The following is a 22,843-nucleotide window of genomic DNA, read 5'->3' on the forward strand; positions in this document are numbered from 1 at the left end:
CCTCCCCTGAACGGGTCGTGCAGCAACAGTAACTCCCAATCAGAGGGCTTCTTCAGAGAAACCAATTAGCAATCCGATCATGATACTACAGCTCAGTTTAACCAATCAGCAATCACGATTTACAACGAACAGCCAATAGGATCACATCAGGCTAGTATATGCGGTCAAATGCTATCGTTCCGGAGTAGGCGTATAGGGAAAGTCTGACTATGATTGGTCCAGGTGGTGTGTAGTAGAACCATGATGCCGCGGGGAGAAGGGAGGGCGCGCATGCGCAGTACAAACAGTTGGCGGTTTTGACAGGTTGGAGATAATGATAGAACATTGTAACGTCCTGACCGTGTCACCCGCACGTTAGACGCTGGCTAAGGTAAAGTCGTGGCGTGAGCGCTCACGTGGCTGTAAAGAGGCAGCGGTGGTGTGGGGTGTCGGTGGCTGGGAATGAGAAGTGTGCGGTCCCTGGAAGTGTGACAGAGCACGGAGCCCGGCCTCGTCATGTGTGTCTGAGAGGGAGAGAGGACCGCTGTCTGCCGCCATGGGACTCATCTTCGCCAAGCTGTGGAACTTCTTCTGTAACCAAGGTGAGGGAGCCGGCCGGGTACCTCCATCACCATTACTACTCCCCTCCCCCTCTGTGTATAATACTACTGGGAGTACGTAAAATAAAAAGACCCAAATAATTAGGACACCATTGGCTGCTTGAGGCCGAACGTTTGTCACTGATTAGGTCAAGGAAAAAGGGGAGGGGATTTTGGGGGGGACTATTCACGGCACTGGTTGGACACGGTGTAGTAAAAAATAACAGATATTTATTGAACATAAAACAAGTATCATAAAACAACATTTAAAGACAATCCCCACATTGCACATCAGTAAGTTATACACAAACTATGTCTGAATGTAAGGAGTCGATCGCCTCCTTACATTCATGGAGAGTGTTAAGTTACAATTTTTGTGAAAGTTAGGAAATTAGTCATATGGTTGGTGTGGCGGTGATCAGGGATATTATTGACTGGTGAAAGGATGTTTAACCACTTGACCACCAGGCACGAAAACCCCCTTAATCACCAGACCAATTTTCAGCTTTCGGGGGTCTCACATTTTGAATGACAATAAGTCATACAACACTGTATCCATATGAAATTTTTGTCCTTTTTTTCCCCACAAATAGAGCTTTCTTTTGGTGGTATGTGATCACCTCTGCGGTTTTAATTTTTTTTGCTATAAATGAAAAAAGAAAGAAAATTTTGTAAAAAAATGAAATTTTCTTCATTTCTATTATAAAATTTAGCAAAAAAAGTATTTTTTTTTTAATAAATTTGGCCTAAAATGTATACTGCTACATATCTTTGGTAAAAAAAATAAAAATTTGGTTATTATTTAGTCTGGGTGAAAGTTATAGGGTCCACAAGCTATGGTGCCAATATCTGAAAATTGATTAATTTGATCACACCTGAAGTATTGACGGCCTCTCTCGTTTCTTGAGACCCTAACATGCCAGAAAAGTACAAATACCCCCCAAATGACCCCTTTTTGGAAAGAAGACATTCCAAGGTATTTAGAAAGAGGCATGGTGAGTTTTTGAAGTTGTCATTTTTTTCCCACAATTCTTTGCAAAATCAAGATATTTTTTTTCCCACAAAATGTTCATATTCGCAGGTTATTTCTCACACACAGCATATGCATACCACAAATTACACCCCAAAACACATTCTGCTATTCCTCCCGAGTATGACGATACCAAATGTGTGAGACTTTTACACAGCGTGGCCACATACAGAGGCCCAACATGCAGGGAACACCATCAGGCGTTCTGGAGCACCCAGACCAATTCTGACATTTCTCTCCTACATGTAAAAATCATCATTTATTTGCTAGAAAATTACATAGAACCCCAAAACATTATATATGCTTTTTTAGCAAAAACCCTAGAGAATACAATCGCGCACGTTATTTTCGCAGCAATTTTTCGAATGCGTTTTTTTGGAAATAAAACGGTTTTGTGCTTTAAAAAAAAAAAAACATTAAAGTTAGCCCAATGTTTTTGCATAATATGAAAGATGAAGTTACGCCGAGTCAATAGATACCCAACATGTCACCCTTCAAAATTGCACACGATTGTGGAATGGCGCCAAACTTCGCTACTTAAAAATCCCCATAGGTGACGCTTTAAATATTTTTACTGGTTACATCTTTTTAGTTGGAGAAGAGGTCTAGGGCCAAAATTATTGCTCTCGCTCTAACGTCATAGACCTGTATACGAGCACACGGGAACAGGGGCGCTTTCAATTTTTTTTTATTGTTCATTTTACTTTCTTTATTTTAGTTTGACATGTTTTTCCCCAAAAATAAATGTTTTTGTAATAGGAATATAGCATGACAGGTCCTCTTTACAGTGAGATATGGGGTCAATAAGACCTCACATCTCACCTCTAGGCTGGAAAAGCCTGGAAAAAAAAAAGCGATCCTGGCTTCGATCGTAGCGGTGAGTCGGAAGAAGCACCGGAGGGAGAAGGGAGGGGGGACGTCCCCTTTCGCCTCCCGTAAGAACAATTAAGAGGTGGAACAGCCGACATTGTTCTTATGGTGTAGGGAATCGCCGACTGAAAAAGAGGATATCTGAATGATGCCTGTAGCTGCAGGCATCATTCAGATATCCCTGCACAAAGTCAAGGACGTCATATGGCGGGCAGGAAGTGGTTAAAACGCATGGTTTTTTTTTCCGGGTACTGTGCGGGGGTATTGCAGAGTATTGTGCGGGGGTATTGCGGGGGTATTGCGGGGGTATTGTGCGGGGTTTTGCAGGGGGTATTGCACAGTATTGCAGGGGGTATTGCACAGTATTGCAGGGGGTATTGCAGGGGGTTGCAGGGATGGATGGATCTGTGACTGCAATAGTCACAGATCCATCCACAGCGCTGCTGACACCCGCGCTCCCCCTCTCACACTGTACAGATCGGTACAGAGAGAGGAGGGAGGAACCGGCGTCATCAAATGACGCCAGTTTGTTTACATGTGATCGCTCCGTCATTGGACGGAGCGATCACGTGGTAAACGGCCGCTATCAGCGGCAATTTACCGCGATCCGTGATGCGCCGGGTCCTCTGGTCCCCAAGGGGCGCGCGATTCTGGGAGGACGTCCATGGACGTCCTCCCAGAGTTAAGCAACCACTTTGCCGCCGTATTTTCACTGTAGGTGGTGAGCAAGTGGTTAAGCTGCAAAAAAAACTAAAAAAAGTGGCTGTAAAAACGTCCATGGAAATGAAGCCTAAAGGTTCGTACACACGGTCGGACATCCAACAAAATTTCCCTTGGATTTTTGACTTTATTGATTTGTCCGATCACACCCATAGCATACACACACTCGGACTTTTTCGGCAACCAACACGAACGTAGTGACGTTTTAACGTACTGCCACGCGATTCAAAGTGGAAGTTCAATTTTCGTACGTCACGCGTTGCGTTCCATCAGCTACTATATAGTTAGTTGACGTTTCGTGTGATTGCTTTCCCGATTTCCATTTTCGTGCCTTTTTGGTCGTTACTTTGCGTGCGTTCGCTCGATAACGATATGTTGCGGAATCCAGCGAGAGAACGGGCTGTTTATGGTCTTGGAGTTCTGGCTATTGCTCAAGCCCGGACCAGGACCAGGAAGAGGAGGACTGTTTGGACCAAAAATTGGTTGCTTCATCGGGACCAATTTTCCCATATGTCATTGCTGAGGGAGCTGCAAGAAAATAATCCGAATGATATTCGGAACTATCTTCGGATGTCAGATGCCTGCTTCCAGCGTCTTCTAAACTTGCTGTCCCCATATATTAGCAAGAAGGACACCTGTATGAGGCCTGCCATTCCTGCAGAGCAACGGCTCATAGCTACTTTGCGTTATTTGGCCACAGGAAGAAGTCTCCAGGACATCAAGTTCACCACTGGGATCTCTCCCCAGGCTCTGGGACACATAATTCCGGACACTTGCTGTGCCATTATTCAAGTCCTGCAGAAGGACTATATTCGGGTAAGTTGTTTTCTTTGTTTTCACATTTGATACACTTCACTATTTCTCAAAAATATTTGATTTGTACTTTGTCTTATTTGTATATATTATGTTATTGTCTACCCTCTGGTGTGTCAATCACAAAAACCAAAGTCGGTTGCAACCTGATCCTTCATTGGTTCACCATATTGGTCTCATGGAAAAGGAGAGAGTTCTTAACACTTGCCAAACTTTAAGCATTCAACATTATCTCCCCAAAATGTATTTAATCTGCCACCAGAGGGAGTCAGGAAGCATATTATTAGCTCTGCTTGTTAATTTTTATTCAACAAATGTTTGGATATATTTTAGTGTTCTCTTGCCCCTATAATGTATGTTTTAAAAATGCTGATACTATTTTGTGCTCAAGTATTAACTAATTTTTCTTTGCTTGACTCCACAGTTTCCTTCAAGCCCTGAGGAATGGCAGGATGTTGCGGCCCAGTTTGCCAATCAGTGGAATTTTCCCAACTGTGGGGGTGCATTGATGGGAAACATGTCCGAATTGTTCCTCCACCGGCCTCAGGCTCTTATTTTTATAATTATAAGGGCTTTAACAGCATAGTTCTGCTTGCTATTGTTTCAGCAAATTATGAGTTTTTATATGTTGATGTCGGTATGAATGGTCGTCATTCTGATGGAGGTGTCATGGCTCATACCGAATTCTATCAGCGTCTTACGTCTGGCACCTTACATTTGCCACTTGCGCAGGACAACGTGGAGGGCCTCAACTTTGTTTTTGTGGCAGATGAGGCGTTTGCTCTTGGGGAACATCTTTTAAAGCCCTTTCCAATGAGGAACCTCACCCCTGAGCAACGGATATATAACTATAGACTATCTCGTGCCAGAAGGGTGGTTGAAAACGCCTTTGGCATTTTGTCCTGTCGGTTTAGGCTTTTTCTGACTGCCATTCACTTGGCGGAATACAAAATTAATCATGTGGTGTTGTGCTGCTGCATCCTCCATAATTTTCTACGGAGGAATGCTGCTAACTACATTGGTTCCAGGCCATACTGATGACCCCTCAGGTGGACGGCCAGCTGAAGACGCAGTGATGCCAGCCCTGCAACTAACTAGACCTGCTGTCTCCTCCCAGAATGCCCGTCTGGTGCGGGAGCAATATATGGACTATTTTGTGGGTAGAGGGGCAGTGCCTTGGCAGCAAGATCTCCTGTAGTTTTTTGAGAAGCTTTCTGATGTTCCTTTTGAAAACCCGAATTTCTGTTTCAAGATGCTGTTATCTGTGTTTATTAATATTATTTTACTGATTAATGAAATGTTGCTGTGATTAGCATTAAATATTTTGAACCAAGCAAATGTTGAATTAGCCCTTCTAAATTTACAAACAGCTATGTGTATTATTATTATGCCTTTTGGTTCTGCTACACCCATTTTCCATATGCAAATATACTGGTAGTAGTGATCAGATAAATAATAAGCCACAAAATCTTTGAAAAAATATAATTGTTCAATCCTGCACAATCCAATGTCACTTTTTGGCAGTTTTCAAAATACAAAAACATTGGTAGTTCAGGAATAACACAATTGTGTATGTTTTTTTTTAAACGCTAAACATGCATCTTTTAAAACACAGCCCTAGACATTGCCAAGTGTTTTGTGAAGAAATGTAACCATTTTCAGCTTTATTCACGCACCAAAATCAAATTTACTAATGTAAATGTCTGTCCAGATGCACTTTTGTTCATTCTGTGTTCCATTTTTGGGTGTGGCAAAAAGGCATGCACAGTGGTCTCCATGCGCTCCGTGGGTTCTGGTTGGCTGTAGCTCACAACATGTAGTCATCCTTATCACCGGAAACGGACTACCATGTTGTGAGCTAGAGCCGACCGGAACCATAATGGAGTGCATGTCAAACACTGTGCCTGCATCTTTGTCGCATACAAAAATGCACACCAAAATGAATGGAACTGCGTCTGATGTGAACTGACCCTTAGCACAGTCTTTCTCAACTCTCCTTCTCCTGGTGCAATCCCAGGGTCAGAATGACAAGTTGTTCCACTTTTGTCCTCGATACATTGGGCATTTGTGTATGTGCATTTTTGTCTGATTTTAAGGTCTAGCCCTTAAAAAAATTGAAAATGACATTTGTAGGCACCAGGAGAAGAAGAGTGGATAAACACTCAGCTGAGACCCTGAAATCACACATAAAGATTGTCATTTTGTGGTAATGACCAACCAATTAAAGTATTGTATTGGCGAAAAAAGTCACATGGTCAAAAATGTGCGTAGTGCAAATAGAATTAGTGCAAATTCTTTGAATTCTCACAAACTGAGCATGTGCAAACAAGGCTAATTACAAATATTTCCATGATAAAACCTTGAACACGAGGGAACATTTGTAATTAGAAATGTACGATAGAAAACAACTAAAATTTTGCTAACAGGTCGTAATAATCCCGGATTCGTCTCTGAACACCAGTGGCAGCCTCCTTGAGATTTTCCAGCTCTGTCATTGCCTGCAGCATATCAGCACTGATCCGACCAATAGTGCATCCTGGTAGTTGGTGGCCTTGGAAAAAGACAAAAATTTTGAATGGGTTTGATGGTCAAGTGACTGAGGCAATCCAAAAAAAAAAAAATCTAAACAATCTGGTCTATTTTCAGGAAATACTTACCTAAACCTAGACACTCAATTAGTCCTAACAAGCTTTTTCAGCTTCATAAGACACCTACACTACTAGTGAATGTACACACTACATGTGTCTTCACATGCATCTACCTAAACACCACTGCCACCTCTCCCTTCTACATGCTCAAATGTTGAATACTCTAAATAATTTGCTATTGTGGTGTAGGCGTGTGTGGTGTGGACCTCGAAACAAGAAACAGGTGTTGATTTTGCAAGGCACATGTTCCAAAAACTTACTGGGGCAAACAACAACCTCCGAAGGCTCATCTTGCATTTCTTGCACTCCTTCACCCTCAGCATATCTGGTGTCTGGGGATGTGCTGTCGACTGGTGGCTCTTTGCTGGGTCTGGCACTATCCTCCAAATCCTGCAAAGGTTGGTGCTGAGCACACTCACAATCCTCTAAAATGAAAGAATAAATCATCTATGAATCCTCGCCAAAATTACATTACAGTATATTAACATAATCACATGTGCTGCTTTTAAAGTACACCAACCTTGCCCTGGTGAACCAGTTTGCTCCACACTAGTGCACTACACTATGCATTATTAAAATAAACGCAATGCTAGGGAACAGGAGTATGATGTCATTAAAAATGTGTGAATACATGTCTATATATAGGCCACATTAAACATTAAACAACTCAGGCAGATGACACCCATCACTCTTGTTTCCTATGGCAATATGGTTTATATGATGTGAAATCTAGCAGGCGTGACTTTGTGTGACTCTGATCCCCAGGGCCTCTCCTCTACCCATGTCTACCCTGCAAATGTGTCATTAATGGTCAGTGATGAGCCACGCATCTAACATAAAGTGTAATGTACCCATTACGTTTCGCCCTGAGCCCATGGCCTTTGTCCTACCTATAAACACCCCTGTCACTGGCAAAAGCACATTCGTATTATTATTAACTTACGTTTTGGGGCAGATTTTGGGCCTGTTGTCTCCCCTGTTCTCTCCCCTGTTGGAGCCCGGCCAAGGGAAGCCTCCCTTTGTCCCCTGTGGTGTCTTTCTCTGTGCCTTTGTCCTGTAGAAAAAATTAGAATACAGTATATTAAGGATTTGACAAAAGTAGCCAAGACATAAGAAAAACTTTACAATTATAATGACTTGCTTGTAAACTCCCATTAACTTCTTCTGTAGGCCCCACCAGAAAAAAAAACACATAAAATTTCATCCATCTATAATGTACAGACAAATAATTCTCTAATTACATGTACTTACTTCTTTTGATAATGAATGTGAATGGCTTCAAAATTTTCTTGCTCTCTGTGCTTCAAATCTGACCATCGTTTGCGGATTTGGTCTTTCGTTTGTTGGACACCATAATCTCCTTCCAATACTGCGAGGACCTTCTCCAGAACCCAGTCTTTATGGCTGTTGGGCCTATCATAATTTTCGAGTTTACAATCGTAATCGTACTTTTCAAAGATGCGAACCATCTCCACCATCTCCCCCTTGCTCATGGGGATGGCCTTGTGTTTTCTATAAACGCCTCCACTGCGGGGCCTATTCGTTTTCGTGGGTTCCGCCATCACATTCTCTCTCACACATCCCAGAATGTCACATGAAGAAAAAGGAATGTGGTCCCGCCCCAGCGCCATGACGCACGTAGAGCGAAGCTTCACGCATGCGCAGGCTATATAAATCAAGAACGAGCGCTCGATGTCACGGACGCATGCACGAACGGAACGACTCTACATGCAGCCGAAGGTATACGCGGAACGAAGGTAGGTGAATACATTGGGACACTAGTGGTTACTGCATGATTTAGCTTAGAGCAAACAGAGATTGTATAAGCAGGTTAGGAAGTTAAAGCAAGCACTTATTGGTTGTATTGTATCCTTTATTGCAGATATATCCTAAAAAACATGCCGAAAGCAAAGGGTGGAAAGCTGAATTCAAAAGTCTTCTGATGAAGGCTTTTGAATTCAGCTTTCCACCCTTTGCTTTCGGCATGTTTTTTAGGATATATTGATCTCTATAGATCTCACACATGTCTGTGGCAGGTCACCAATAAAGACTACTCAAATAAAAATAAAAGGCAGGCAGCAATTGATGAACTGGTGGCAGAAGCAAAGACTGTGTACCCCAGGGCCAACGAGACCCAAATAAAAGCCAAAATTGGGAGCCTGAGGAGCACTTTTCTGAGGGAGCTCAAGAAGATTGAGGGTTCAAAAAGATCGGGAGCTGCAGCAGACGATGTGTATGTGCCCAAGCTATGGTACTTCAGCAGCCTGATGTTTTTAAAGGACCAAACTGAGCCACGAAAACATCTTTCCACACTTGCATCCGCATCAGCAGAGGCCACAGATACTGAGGCTGAACCAACTCAGGATGAGGAGGAGGAGGAGGAGGAGGAGGAGGAGCTCAGCTTGACACAGGTATAGTATTCCTGAAAATATGTGCATTCAGATATACTATGATGTTAATGTGTTTTTATGATGGCAAGAAAAAAGAAATGATGCTCCTTTTTCAGACACAGGACGTTGGCAGCCAAGAAGAGGCTGGGCCCAGCAGACAGTCCACACAATGTAGAATCCCTACACTGAACCCTCCTAGGAAAAGGACCAAGAAGAGGCAACATCTGGATGATGCCACAGCGGAATTTCTGAGTAGGGCCACATCGGTCATCACCACAGCACCCGATAGTGCAGAAGGGTTTGGCTGTTTTATAGCAAACAAACTACGCGAAATTGATGCCGATCAAAGGGAGCTATGTGAGGGGATCATGGTCCAGCTCCTTAGCAAGGCCAGGAAACGGGAGCTAACCCCTATTTCACATGTATGTGATTTCGAACACGCACCTCCAGCCAATGTACAACAGGCCTACCAACCACAGACAGCCTACCAACCCCAGACAAGCTTCCAAGCACACCCAGCCTACCCACACCAGCCAACCTACCCACACCAGCCAGCCTACCCACACCAGCCAACCTACCCACCCCAGCAAGCCCACCCACCCCAGCAAGCCCACCCACCCCAGCAAGCCAACCCACCACAGCAAGCCAACCCACCCCAGCAGCATGGGGGTCAGTGGCCAACTCAGAGCCCCGATTTTAGGGGATACTAATTTGTATATAAATATTATGATTTGGAACATATTTTTTCTATTATTTGAAGTTGAGTATGTAATTTTAGGTTTGGCTTACCAAAAAATGCTCGAATAATGGCGTAAAATCTTTAGTTTTAATCTATTATTGTTTTTTGTATTGTGGTGGGAGTGCTAAAAAATATAAGGCCTCAGCTGATGAGGTGTGAAGTGTGGAGAGTGTTGGTCGTGGTTCAGTTTGGTATGCAGAAATATCAGCCTGTTGAAGTACCACAGCCTGGGCACATATATGTCTGCTGCTGCTGCTCCCCATCTTTTGGAGACCACAATCTTCTTGGGCTCCTTATATTTAAGTTCATGCTCAGGTCCCCAAGTTTGGAGATTCTAACATAATTTATGTATGCCCTGGGGTACAGAGGCTTTGCCAAGTCAACCAGTTCTTCAATTGCTGCCTTCCTGTTGTTTTGTATTTTTTTAAAAATAAAAGGATGATGCTAAAAACTTGTGGATTATGTGTGGAAAGTCAAATGTCAGTTTGTGAGTAGGCAGGCCCTTTGCTAAAATTGAAGGGACACAAATAGAGTAGTTATTACTTTGCCCAGCATAAAGAATTGGGGATATTTTTTTGTTTTGAATTTAAAAGAAATATAAAAAAAAGGCTGGATTCATATCAAGAAAATACACTGATCCAAAGTAAATACATTTGTTTTTAATCCGTCCGTATCACCAGTTGAGCAGATGTACATATTAGGACATTATAAAGAAAAAGAGAATATGCGCTGCTTTTTGAGATTTCGAAACTTGCCGCGTGACGAATGAGCATTTTCGAATACGAACGCTAGTTTTACTAGACAGATGGCTTCCGGGTGCTCTTTATTTCGGGGCATGCGCATTTAGACTTTTTTGTAAAGTCCGATTGTTTTCTGTACACACGGTCGCACTTTGCACAATCGGACTTTTCGGAACATAAAGTTGGTCCGTTCACAGACCCAACTTTTTGTCCGATGTAAGCCAAAAAAGTTGGTCCGATGGAACGTACACACGGTCGGACAAATTTGAAAAGTGCCGGATTTTGAAGTTGGTTGGCCGAAAATCCGACCGTGTGTACGGGGCTTTAAAGAGGATTGCTCAGAGCTGGATTAACTCTGTGTGGCAAGACTGGGCACAGATGATAGGAAATCTTATACTCTACATTGTGATATAAAAAATAAAATAAAGATCCACCAATCAAAGACAGAGAATACAGAATTTTAAAAATGAATACAGTGTTTTATAAATGCTTGTATAGCCCAAAAAGTTTTTTTTGTCCGGTGACAAAAGTGCATAGGGCAGCCAATTAAGTGAATGAGCTGCGATATGTGCGACACGCTAAATAGTATGCAAATCGCTGAACCAAAATCGTGAGCGGGAACGCTTATTCCGGCTACACGAAAGTGTGAATGCAGCCTTAAAGAGTCCTTGTTTTGGTTGGTTTAGGCTTTCTTAGACCCCTTTCACACTGGGGCCGCCCGTGCATTAGTGTTGCTCGTATTAGCGGCGCTTTACCGCTGTTTTAGCTGCCTTTTTTGGCCGATAGCAGGGCGCATTTAACCCCAAAGAAAGGGTTAAAAATACCCGTTTTGCTGCGCTTCGGAAGTGCTTTTCAGGCGCTGCCCATTCATTGCAATGTATACAGCGCTCCCAAACCACCCCAAAGATGCTGCTCGCAGGACTTTTTCGAATGTTCCGCAAGTGCACCCCTCCAGTGTGAAAGCAATCGGGCTTTTACATTCAGACGACATGTGAGGCAGTTTTCAGGCACTATTTCTATCGCTAAAACTCCTAAAAACTGCTTCAGTGTGAAAGGGCTCTTACAGTAGACAGCAGTAATCACACATTTTCCTGCGGCACCACCACCTGGTAAAATATGGTATTAAACATAACGAATTTAGTAACTTCAATTACTAATGTTTAATATATTTTTATTTAGTTTTTGTACATACTTTTCCAAAAACATTTATACATTACATTCATAAAAACACATAAAACACAAGAATGAAACCATCCATAACATATACTCCTTTTTAGTTTCCCTAGATGAAATAAAAAAAAAAAAGTAGGAAAAAACCATACAGCCAAAATAACTATACCAGAAACCCAACGGAGTGGGCGAGAGTCAGAGAACCTTCCCTTCTACATTTTATCCTTTTTTATAAAGAGGGGGAGAAAGAATCCCATCCCACTACCCCCATGCTACCCTCCAACAAATCGTGCAAAAAAAAAAAGTGATTGCTTAATATATAATATATATATATATATATATATATATATATATATATATATATATATATATAATTATTATTTTTATAAAGAGGGGGAGAGGGAATTTATTCCCGCTACCCTCCAACAAATTGTGAGGAAAAAAAGGGGGTGGGGAAGACACAGGAAGAGCCCCTAAAAACTGCTCTCACTCCCCATATACATTGTGTGTTCCGGGGATTGTTTAAATTACAACCAGCTCATACAGGTACTATGAAATCTCATCTCTCAATCTTTTGGGGAACTAATTAGTTCTTCCATGAATCTGGTTTTATCTATCTCCCCCAACCAATCCTTTATCCTCTGTATTTCCTTTAACTTCCAATGCTTTGGGATCAATGCTTTCGCTGCATTCAACAGAAATTGAATAATTGTTATGCCGCGTACACACCATCGTTTTTCCTGTCGTTCAAAAACCCGTTTTTCACGACGTGATTCCTCTCCAGCCTGACTTGCATATACAGGTTCATGCACAAAAACGTCCGACCAAAGTGCGGTGGCGTACAACACGTACGACGGGACTATAAAGGGGGAAGTTCCTTTCAAATGGCGCCACCCTTTGGGCTGCATACTTGATTCTGAGCATGCACGTTTTGTTTCCCCTCGGAAAAGCATACATACGACCGTTTTTCACGACGAGAAAAAGACTGATGTGAAACATGACCAGAAAAAGAGAGCTGGTCACAATTTTTTTGCGGGCAGTTTTTTCGTAGGGAAAACTGCTAGGGAGCATACGCACGACCGGTTTTCTCGACCAATATAAAAAATGGCAGTTTTCTTGTTGTGAAAAACGGTCGTGTGTACGAGGCATCACTCTATACTTCTTCTTCCTTGAGTAATCTTCAATTACTGATGGACTGCACTTTAAACATTACTTTTTGTAATTTCAACTTGTGTTCAAATATGAACCTGAAGAATGCTACATTCAGCATTACTATTAACAGTTCACTCTTCCATTGTCCCATAATGTTGTTTGTGTCTACATATGGACGAAGTTCTAACAAATATGTGGACAGGAAAAACTGTGGTAACCAGAACTTAAGCAAATGTAAACTAATCTAAAAGGACAATTTTACATGTTTACCTTCCATAATGTAATTAATTGGTTAAAGCGGGAGTTCAACCAATTTTTTTTTTTTTTCTCTTTTCCCCTTAGATTGATGCTCGTTTTGTCTAGGGGAATCGGCTATTTGTTTTAAAATATGAGCCGTACTTACCATTTTCGAGATGCATCTTCTCCGTCGGCTTCCGGGTATGGGTCTTCGGGAGCGGGCGTTCCTTCTTGATTGACAGTCTTCCGAGAGGCTTCCGACGGTCGCATCCATCGCGTCACTCGTAGCCGAAAGAAGCCGAACGTCGGTGCGGCTCTATACTGCGCCTGCGCACCGACGTTCGGCTTCTTTCGGAAAATCGTGACGCGATGGATGCGACCGTCGGAAGCCTCTCGGAAGACTGTCAATCAAGAAGGAACGCCCAGTCCCGCAGCCCATACCCGGAAGCGGCGGAGAAGATGCATCTCGTAAACGGGTAAGTACAGGATCATATTTTAATACAAATAGCCGATTCCCCTAGACAAAACGAGCATGAAGCTAAGGGGAAAAAGTGTTCTCTATGGGTGAACCTCCGCTTTAAGTGAATCCCAAGAATCACCAGCCTTGGGGATCCTAAGGTGACATGACATAAAACCAGTGGCGGCTGGTGCTCCATTCTTTGGGGGGGGGGGGTGGCAAACAAACCACTGGCAACCCCCCTCCCCAGACGGTCTGTCGGCCCACCAGCCCCACACCTACCCCATCTAGGTCACGGGCATTGCTTCCTCCTCAACGGCTTCCCCTGCATCTCCTCCAGCCTATTCGGCAGCCACTTGGACGAGTCTTAGGACCCTGATTGGCAAGGTGGAGAATCAGGAAGACGATAGCAAATATTAATTTGTTATTGTCACACAACTGGGTTGGCTCAGGGCGCAGAGCACCCTTTTGGTAAGCCAATTATAGCCTCTGGCTCTAATAATGTGCTTCTAAAAAAAAAAAAAAAAACATTGAAATCCATGTGTCCGGCATGTAAATTAGGGGCCGGGCACATGGATTAGGGGGGCACGCCCCTGCTGCACCCCTTATGGATGGGCCATCACTGCATGAAACCCTTCTGGGTGCTGGGAACTGAAGAACTGCAAAGCAACCTTCTTGCCCAGTGAAGCTGCCCATTATATTAATGAGCCACCAGGAATGTGTGACGCTTTACCTTTAACTTTTAAAGCAGCAAAAGGATTTAGAGGCAGCAGATTATTTTTCTCTATGATGGAATCTTTATAAAGAATATCTGTACTGAGGATGTCATACTGATCCTGAAACTTTAGTATTTTCCATTACTGACTCACTTGTCTTTTTTGCATGCATGTGTCTGGTTAGTAACTCTAACTAGCTAATAAAGCTGGAATCAGCCAGGCAGCTAGCATTTTCTGTAGAAGGTCCTGTATTTCTCTTGATGTGTGTTTTTATTTTAATAAATGATTGTAGTGCTTAAAGTGGTTGTAAACCTCAGACATGAAATATGAACAAAGCGTATCCCTCTATAGTGTGTACTTGCTTTCAGAGCACTAAGTGTAATTTCTGTCTCCTGCCCTATCCCTCTGCTATCAGGGTAAATCACTTCTGACAGGTTTTTCTGACACCAAGAGAAAAAAGGTGACGGGGGAGGGACCTCCAGCTGATTGGCAGCCTCAGCTCTGTTCCTTTGTGCTGAGGGGGGTTGTCTCTTCCCTCCAATTAGCTGTTAGAGCTCTCCTTACTGAGCTCTGCATAGTGTGACTTCGGCTCTCCGCCCTCTTTTTTATAACGGCTCAGACAAGCTTTGTAAATTCTGAACTTTGAATGGATGTAGGGGAAAGGTGGCTGCAGATCAACAGCTACAACCTATGTAGGAGGATTTGTTTCATCTCTGTGTCATATGAGGCCAGTCACTCCACTGGGTACATGTAAAGGTTTACAACCACTTTAAAATCAACCATGACTCCAGCTTTTATTATACCCATTATCCATTCATTGAGAACATTTCTGAAAACACATACAGTATAAAAAAACATAGTTACCCATAACATCCAGTAAAATTCTAGCTGCCATTTCCTAGTGCATGTTAAAAACTGGACAGCTGTTCCGATTGGCTCATACAGGCAACACCTTAAGAAGAGTTTTCCCAAATGTTCCTCATTATGTTATCTCCATTTTTGTATGTGTTCCTTATTTGTTGGTTTATCCCATTCTCCTCTTCATTATTGCCCGGCCATGACAGATGGTTTTGGTATGTACCGGGTACACTGTATTGTGTGTGCAGTGTATTGATTGTGCTGTGTGTGTGTGTGAAGTGATGCATAGACATGTTCTCTTTATGGTGTTTGTATCATCAGCAATGATGTGACCTTCATCTGTTATCAAGTCCGGGTTTATAGAAAGGTGTTATAGGCCACTGACTAAGGCAGCAAGTTTCCCTGTCTTAACCCACTCCATTCCCTTCTATGCATCAATCAAAATTCCTTTCATTTATATATGTACAGTACAATATGTTTAGTAAAAGTGTAATTCTTACTGTATGAGACCACAAATATCTTAGGATAAAAAAAGTGGTATAAAGAAAAAAAAAAGGCCAAAGAATGCACATATTAGCACTGCCTCTAATCGTGCTGATCTGTCTGATTCAGGGACAGCTGACTAGTCACTCATTAGCTGCAGAACTACCACTCCCAGCATGCTGTGCCTGCAATTTATGTGCATTTCCACTTTTACAGCCAAATTGGGATATCACCTACTTTATATTTGTTACATATTTTCATTCACATAGCATAACTTAAAAAGAAACACAAAAAAAAAAAAAAATTAAATATTTTGATAACTTCAGCACTGAAAAATCCTACTTGGATCTCTTTGTTTTTTAGGGAGCTGAGGTATACCATAATTTACCTTGCCTGTATTGTGCTGGCAGATATCATTATTGGTTGTAAACTAATTTTTGAAACTGTCTGTCCTGTGTTACAATTGAAAAGCCTAGCTTCTAAGGAGCAGATTCACATACCTCGGCGCATATTTCCGCCGGGCGCAGCGTATCTAAGATACACTACGCCGCCGTACCTTTTTTTTTTTCCCGAATCCTCAAAGAATTTGCGCAGTAAGTTACGGCGGCGTAGTGTATCTTTGGCGGCGTAAGGGCGCGGAATTCAAATGGATGTGATGGGGGCGTGTTTTATGTAAATACGTCGTGACCCGACGTAAACAACGTTTTTTTTGAACGGCGCCGTCCGTGGGGGTATCCCAGTGCGCATGCTCGAAATTAAACCGGAACAGGCCAATGCTTACGCTGGTGACGTCATTCTACGCAAATCCCTATTCGCGAACGACTTACTCAAACAACGTAAAAAATTCAAAAGGCGACGCGGGAACGACGGCCATACTTAACATTGAGTACGCCTCATAATAGCAGGGGTAACTATACGCCGGAAAAAGCCGAACGCAAACGACGTAAAAAAATGCGCCGGACGTGCGTTCGTGGATCGCCGTAACAAGCTAATTTGCATACTCGACATGGAAATTGACGGAAACGCCACCTAGCGGCCGCTGAAAAAATGCACCTAAGATCCGACGGCGTACTAAGACGTACGTCTGTCGGATCGATCCGAGATACAGTCGTATCTTGTTTTGTAGATACAAAACAAAGATACGACGCGCAAAATTTGAAATTACGCGGCGTATCAAGAGATTCGCTGGCGTAATTCTTTTGTGGATCTGCCCCTAAATCTTTATGTTAATGAGACAAAGCTGAGCCTGTCATAAGTCTTTCTATTGGGACAGAATTTGGGTCACACTGGCTTGAAAAAAATGCTGCTTCTAGAGGAGTTCAGCGTTTTTGCCTGTAGAAGCAGCTCAATGTTATCCTATGTGTCCATGCACATTAGGACGATTAGAGGCTACTTTTAAGCTCAGAGTTTAGAGGCAGAAAAAATCCCTTCTGGCTTGCATTTTGAGAGCAGTTCTCTGGCAAAAAAAATTATTAAACGCCAGTGAGAGTTTTTTCTGCCAAAAGAACTGTTTTTTTTTAGGTCCAGTGTGCATGGACCTTCATTCTGAATTTGTTCACAAATGTATGCAGTCTGCCATGACACCTTCTCCCTAGAAACATCTAAAAGGTAAGCATTTTTTTTTTTTATGTTTTTAGGTATCCTATGTGATTGGGAACACAAACAGTGCCTTGAAAAATATTCATACCCCTTGAAATGTTTGACATTTTGTCATGTTACAACCAAAAAAAAAAATGGGGGATTTTATGTAATGGACCAACACCAAAGTGGCACATAATTGTGAAGTGGATGGAAAATGATAAATGGTTTTAATTTTTTTTACAAATAAATATGTGAAAAGTGTGGTGTACATTTGTATTCAGACCCCCGGAGTCAATACTTTGTAGAACCTCCTTTCACTACAATTACAGCTGCAAGTCTTTTTGGGGGTGTCTCTACCAGCTTTGCACATCTAGATAGTGATATTTTTGCCCATTCTTCTTTGCAAAATAGCTCAAGCTCTGTCAGATTGGATGGAGAGCGTCTGTGAACAGTCATTTTCAAGTCTTGCCACATTCTAACACATGAATATGCTTTGATCTAAACCAGTGGTTCTCAACCTGGGGGTCGGGACCCCCTCGGGGGTCAAATGATGATTTGCCAGGGGTCACCAGATCTTGGGCTGTTACCGAAGCCCGCACCACTCTCTCTCCCAGCCTTTTTGCAGCTGTCCACTCAGTTCACGGCATGGCTGGGGGGCAGAGACTAGAGGTCAGTGGAGGAGACCCTATCTCCTGATTTCGACATAGGTGTCACTGCTACGAGACACCACAAAGTCGGAGACAAAGTGAACCCAGAGACAGTGAGTAACACTACCTTTGATTATAGTTGCCATTAAAAGTCCCCACTACAGTATTCAGTTCAGCAAATGACCATGATCAGGAGCACCTAAGTTGGCCAATCAGAACTCCACGCAGCACTGACACTCATCCCAAACCCCCCCCCCCCCCACCAGCACTGCCACTTATCCCAACCTCCCCCGCCAGCACTGCCGCTCATCCCATACCCCCCACCTACCCACCAAGGAGTAAGAGAAGGAGATAAAATAGAGAATATATGAAAGGGGGAGGAAAAGAGGGGGATGAACAAATAAAAAGGGAGAGAAAGAGCAAGAAAGACAGCTAGAGGGGTATGGGTAAAAAAAAAAGGAAATTAGGATAGAGAGAGATAAAAGGTAAAGAAAGGAGAACAAAGAGAGTGGTACAGCCTAAAATGTACCATAGGGTTTTAATACTGTACCAGTGGAAGGGTCTCGGGAAGCGCTAAATGTTCGTGGGTTAGGGTCGCAAACTTCTTGTCTTGCCTTGGGTGCTGACAACCCACGCTATGAAAATAATTTTACTGTTAGGAGTCCCAACAACTTGGGATATTTTATCAAGGGGTCACAGCACTAGAAAGGTTGAGAACCACTGATCTAAACCATTCCATTGTAGCTCTGGCTGTATGTTTAGGGTCGTTATCCTGCTGGAAAAAGGGTATACCTCTGTCCCAGTCTTTTACAGAATCGAACAGGTTTTCTTCTACGATTGCCCTGTACTTTTTTTTATTTATAAAGATTTCCAATTCATAAATTCACACGTCTAAAAAGAGAAATTGCTCTCTGAGAAATAAACATAGCAGCTGACAAGTCAATCGATACAGATTGGCCAATAAATATAAACAAAAGTGCAGCGCTAATAAAGCAAGTCCAAAAATATAAGTGCAACAAACGTTGACAAATAAATCCAAATAAATAAATGCAGCAAACGGTGACAGGCCCAAAATAATCTTCATATACACACCTTCTTATGACTCTCCATAAATTATGACACCATTGTGATCCACCGCCTTGTGCCAAAAAAAATGCTTAGCAGAGCAAAAGAATTCCTCTTTATAAAGAAAAGAGTCAACATGCGCTCATATCTCCAAATGGTCCCGATCAGGGATGGTGTGCACTTCCTTCTCCAGGTCCAATAACACCTTCATAGCAGTCATCTCAGACTTGTATTACTCAGCCATGCAATAAGGAGAAAGCCAAAAGAGGCACATAGTGTAAAATCACAAATTGTAGATTAGTACATTTTAATAAAACACTTAGGGCCAGATTCAGAGTGATCGGCACATCTTTAGATAGGTGTAGCGCATCTCATATGCGCTACGCCGACGTAACATTGAGAGGCAAGCTAAATATTCACAAAGCACTTGCTCCCATATTTACGCCGTCGTAGCGTAAATGGGCTGGCGTAAGCCCGCCTAATTCAAAGTAGGCAGGTAGTGGGCGTGTTGTATTAAAATGAATCGTGACCCCATGTAAATGAAGAGCCGAACGAACGGCGCATGCGCGAGCATGCTCAGTATCACGTCGAATTTACTCCCTAACATACGCCGGCTCAATGCCTGTGACGTGAACGTAACCTACGCCCAGCCCCATTCACGTACGACTTACGTAAACAAAGTAAAATTCTACGCTTGTTTCGACGTCCATACCTTTGCATTACCTGCCTCATATAGCAGGGGTAACTTTACGCCGGACGTACGCCTTACGTAAACGGCGTAGCTTAATGCGACGGGCGCAAGTACGTTCGTGAATCGGCGTATCTAGGTCATTTGCATATTCAACGCGTCAATCTACGGAAGCGCTCCTTGCGGCCAGCGTAAATATGCACCCAAGATACGACGGCGTAGGAGACTTACGTCGGTCGTATCTTGGCAAAATGTAGGCGTATCTGATTTCCAGAATACGCGTATAGATACGACGGCGCACATTTGGACTTACGACGGCGTATCTGGAGATACGTCGTCGTAAGTCCTTTCTGAATCCGGCCCTAACAATGTTACAGTAGAAAAGTACTCATCAGATAAAAAAATGATCTCGGGGATCAGACGGGCCATTTCCTTGTATCGGAGTCTGTGATGACGTCATAAGCATTGTTTATGCCCTACGCATTTCGTCACGTCTGACGTCGTACTAAACCTAGCCTTATTGTATGGCTAGTAGTACAAGCCTGAGATTACTGCCCTGAAGGCGGTCTAGTAGCCCTGATGAAGGGGGGACATGTTTTTGCTCCTGAAATGTGCTGGTTATCTTGTGAATCGTTAAAGCTGTTTTGGACTTCTTTATGAAATTGGTCTGTTGCTCCTTCTTTTTGCTGCACTTACTGGTTTGAACTTATTTGTCACTGTGTGTTGCACTTATTTATTTGGACTTATTTATAATTGAGGGATTTTCTTATTTTCTACTATTGCTTTATTAGTGCTGCACCGTGGTTTAAATAAATTCAACATGTACCTGCTGAATGTCAAAGGACCAACAAGGACCATGTTTATTGCTGTATTAGATTCTTCATATATGTTGGGAATGTCCAAAAACGGCTACAAGGCTGCTTAGCAAAAATCTTTTTCCCTGTGTCCTGCAAAGCAGCTTTAAGCAGCTCTGCACAGGTGTTAGGACTTTGTTTGATTCCCTAAAATTCTACGTGTCTTCCTTTTGAATTCCCAAATGATGTACAGTTTTAGGTCTTAATAACAGTCCATCTTTTTGTTGCAGCTAAATTAAAGTTTTTTTATTTTGTTTTTGAGGCAAAAGTGATTCATTTTAATTTCCACAAACCAATTATCAAATATGCCTTCTACAATGTTATCTCTATCTAAATGAACTTGTTGCTAAAATTCTTGAAAGAAAGCCTTTAAAAGGTTAACTCATTTTTGCACAATCTGAGCCGGACCACCTCTGCCAGGTTTCTTCGTGTTGATAGGCGCCATATGACTTTCATTTTTGTTTTTCTGTATCCTCAGCTGAAGTCCAGAGTGAAATTGAACGGATCTTTGAGTTAGCGAGGACGTTACAGCTTGTAGTTCTTGATGCCGATACCATCAACCATCCAACGCAACTTAGTAAGACCTCCCTGGCCCCCATCATAGTTTATGTAAAGATTTCTTCTCCAAAGGTAAGTTTGCTTTAGTAACGTGTGTAAGCATTATGTCTAAGACATTTTTTCTGCATGTTTTGGTGTCAGAATTTTTTTTTCTCTCTATATAAGTTGAGAATGCAAAATCGGCAGCATAGAAGCAGGTTAGAAAGGGTTCAGAAGGAACTGTGAAAGAACTCGGAAACTCATCTCTTGCACAGGCAGTGTTAGAACTGCTTTGCTCCCCACAAAACTTAAAGCAGCTTGATGCAGGTTTGAAGGGGATCAAATGTAGGCCAGAAGAAGATCAACAGAAGCACATTGCCAGCTTGTAGAATGCCAACCCGGGTTTCTTAGGACTCAGGGTCTAAGCCCCAGCCTGCTTGTTCACCAGAGCCCCCGATGATGAGGATGGAGTTGCAGTGAGCTGAAACCAGGATCTCGGCCCCCCAGGTAAGCCCAGCTGACCATACAGAGACCACTCGCGTATGCAGAGTACAGATAGCAGGAGACAGAGGATCTGGGAAAGAAGCTGAGGTCAGGGCAGGTGGCAGACAAGCACAAACAGAAGACAAAGCCGTGGTCTATACACTGGAAGTCAGACACTGAATACAAGAAACAGTAGGCATACAGGAGCTCAGAGAACTAGGAAGATGCTCAGGCAACATGGGCTACACTGAGCATGTCTTATGCTGCGTATACACTCCGTTGGAAAAACAAAAAATTCAGACGGAACACCGCTCAAGCTTGGCTTGCATACACACGGTCACACCAAATTCCGACCGTAAAGAACGAGGTGATGTACAAAACTACGACGAGCCGAGAAAAATTAAGTTCAATGCTTCCGAGCATGCGTCAAATTGTTTCCGAGCATGCATGTTTTTTTCCCGTCGTAATTCCATACAGACGAACAAATTTTCCAATTGGAATTTAATGTCCGATGGGGCACACACGGTCGGAATATCCGATTAAAAAAAGCTCCCATCGGAAATTCCGACCACGTGTACAGGGCATTAGTGTTAGAAAGGAAAGAAATGAAAACCCTCAGTATATCAAGTGATGCCCATAGGTGAGCACAGAAGGTACACAACACATGTGAAAAGAATCAGAGGTCTAGCAAAACCACTGCAGCAAGGAGGTAAGAAATACACAGGCAGGAAACTGCAGCTTAAACCGTGACACACATATGGGTCTAAAAAGTAAGTTGAAAGCAGTGGCGTATCTAGGGTATGGCAGCCATGGCAAGTGCCATGGGCGACATGGGGAGGGGGCGGCAAAAAGCCACCCCCCCCTCACGAAAAAACCCCACCCGTCCTTCTGCGGCCGCCTCCCGCACTAATGTAGCTCCCAGAGCCGCGGCCGCTCTGATGGAGCACAGCGCCGACACAGCAATTTGCTAATATCGCTACTTGGCCTGGGGAGGGGAGTGACAGGTGCCTCCATGGTGGCCAATGACTGGTCAGACCGGATCCATGTAGGGTATGGTAACAGTGGCTCTGCCTACCCTCCTCTGTGCGGCATCATCTTCTCCCCAGAGCGGTGGGCACAGTGGCTGTGTTTGCTGTGCACAGTGGCTGCAATTTTTTTTTTGTTTTCCAGTTTGTTTGCGCCCCCCCCCCCAAAAAAAAATTTGAGCACCAGCCGCCAGTGGTCCCTAGTTTCCCTCTGTCCTCGTCGCACTGCGTCCCTCCCTGTACCTGGTTATCCGAAAGATGGGTTTCAAATGTTTTGACAGGGGCGCAGTTTCAGTGCTTGCCATAGGCGCCATTTTCACTAGATAGGCCTCTGGTTGAAAGCATCACAAACCGATCTCGAA

The 22,843-nt window shown here is 43.1% G+C and overlaps 1 protein-coding gene across 1 annotated transcript in view; it reads left to right on the plus strand.

The window, feature by feature from the left end:
• The first annotated feature begins 293 nt into the window (after window positions 1–293).
• The window catches only part of ARL5B (ADP ribosylation factor like GTPase 5B), a 154,694-nt gene continuing 132,144 nt past the window's right edge, over window positions 294–22,843 (plus strand). Inside the window, exon 1 of the mRNA XM_040352488.1 lies at window positions 294–581. Coding sequence (XP_040208422.1) covers window positions 536–581 — 46 coding nt within the window. The 5' untranslated portion in view covers window positions 294–535. The remainder of the gene's footprint in view (window positions 582–22,843) is intronic.

This window comes from Rana temporaria, chromosome 5 (genome assembly GCF_905171775.1).
Source record: "Rana temporaria chromosome 5, aRanTem1.1, whole genome shotgun sequence".
Taxonomy (NCBI): domain Eukaryota; kingdom Metazoa; phylum Chordata; class Amphibia; order Anura; family Ranidae; genus Rana; species Rana temporaria.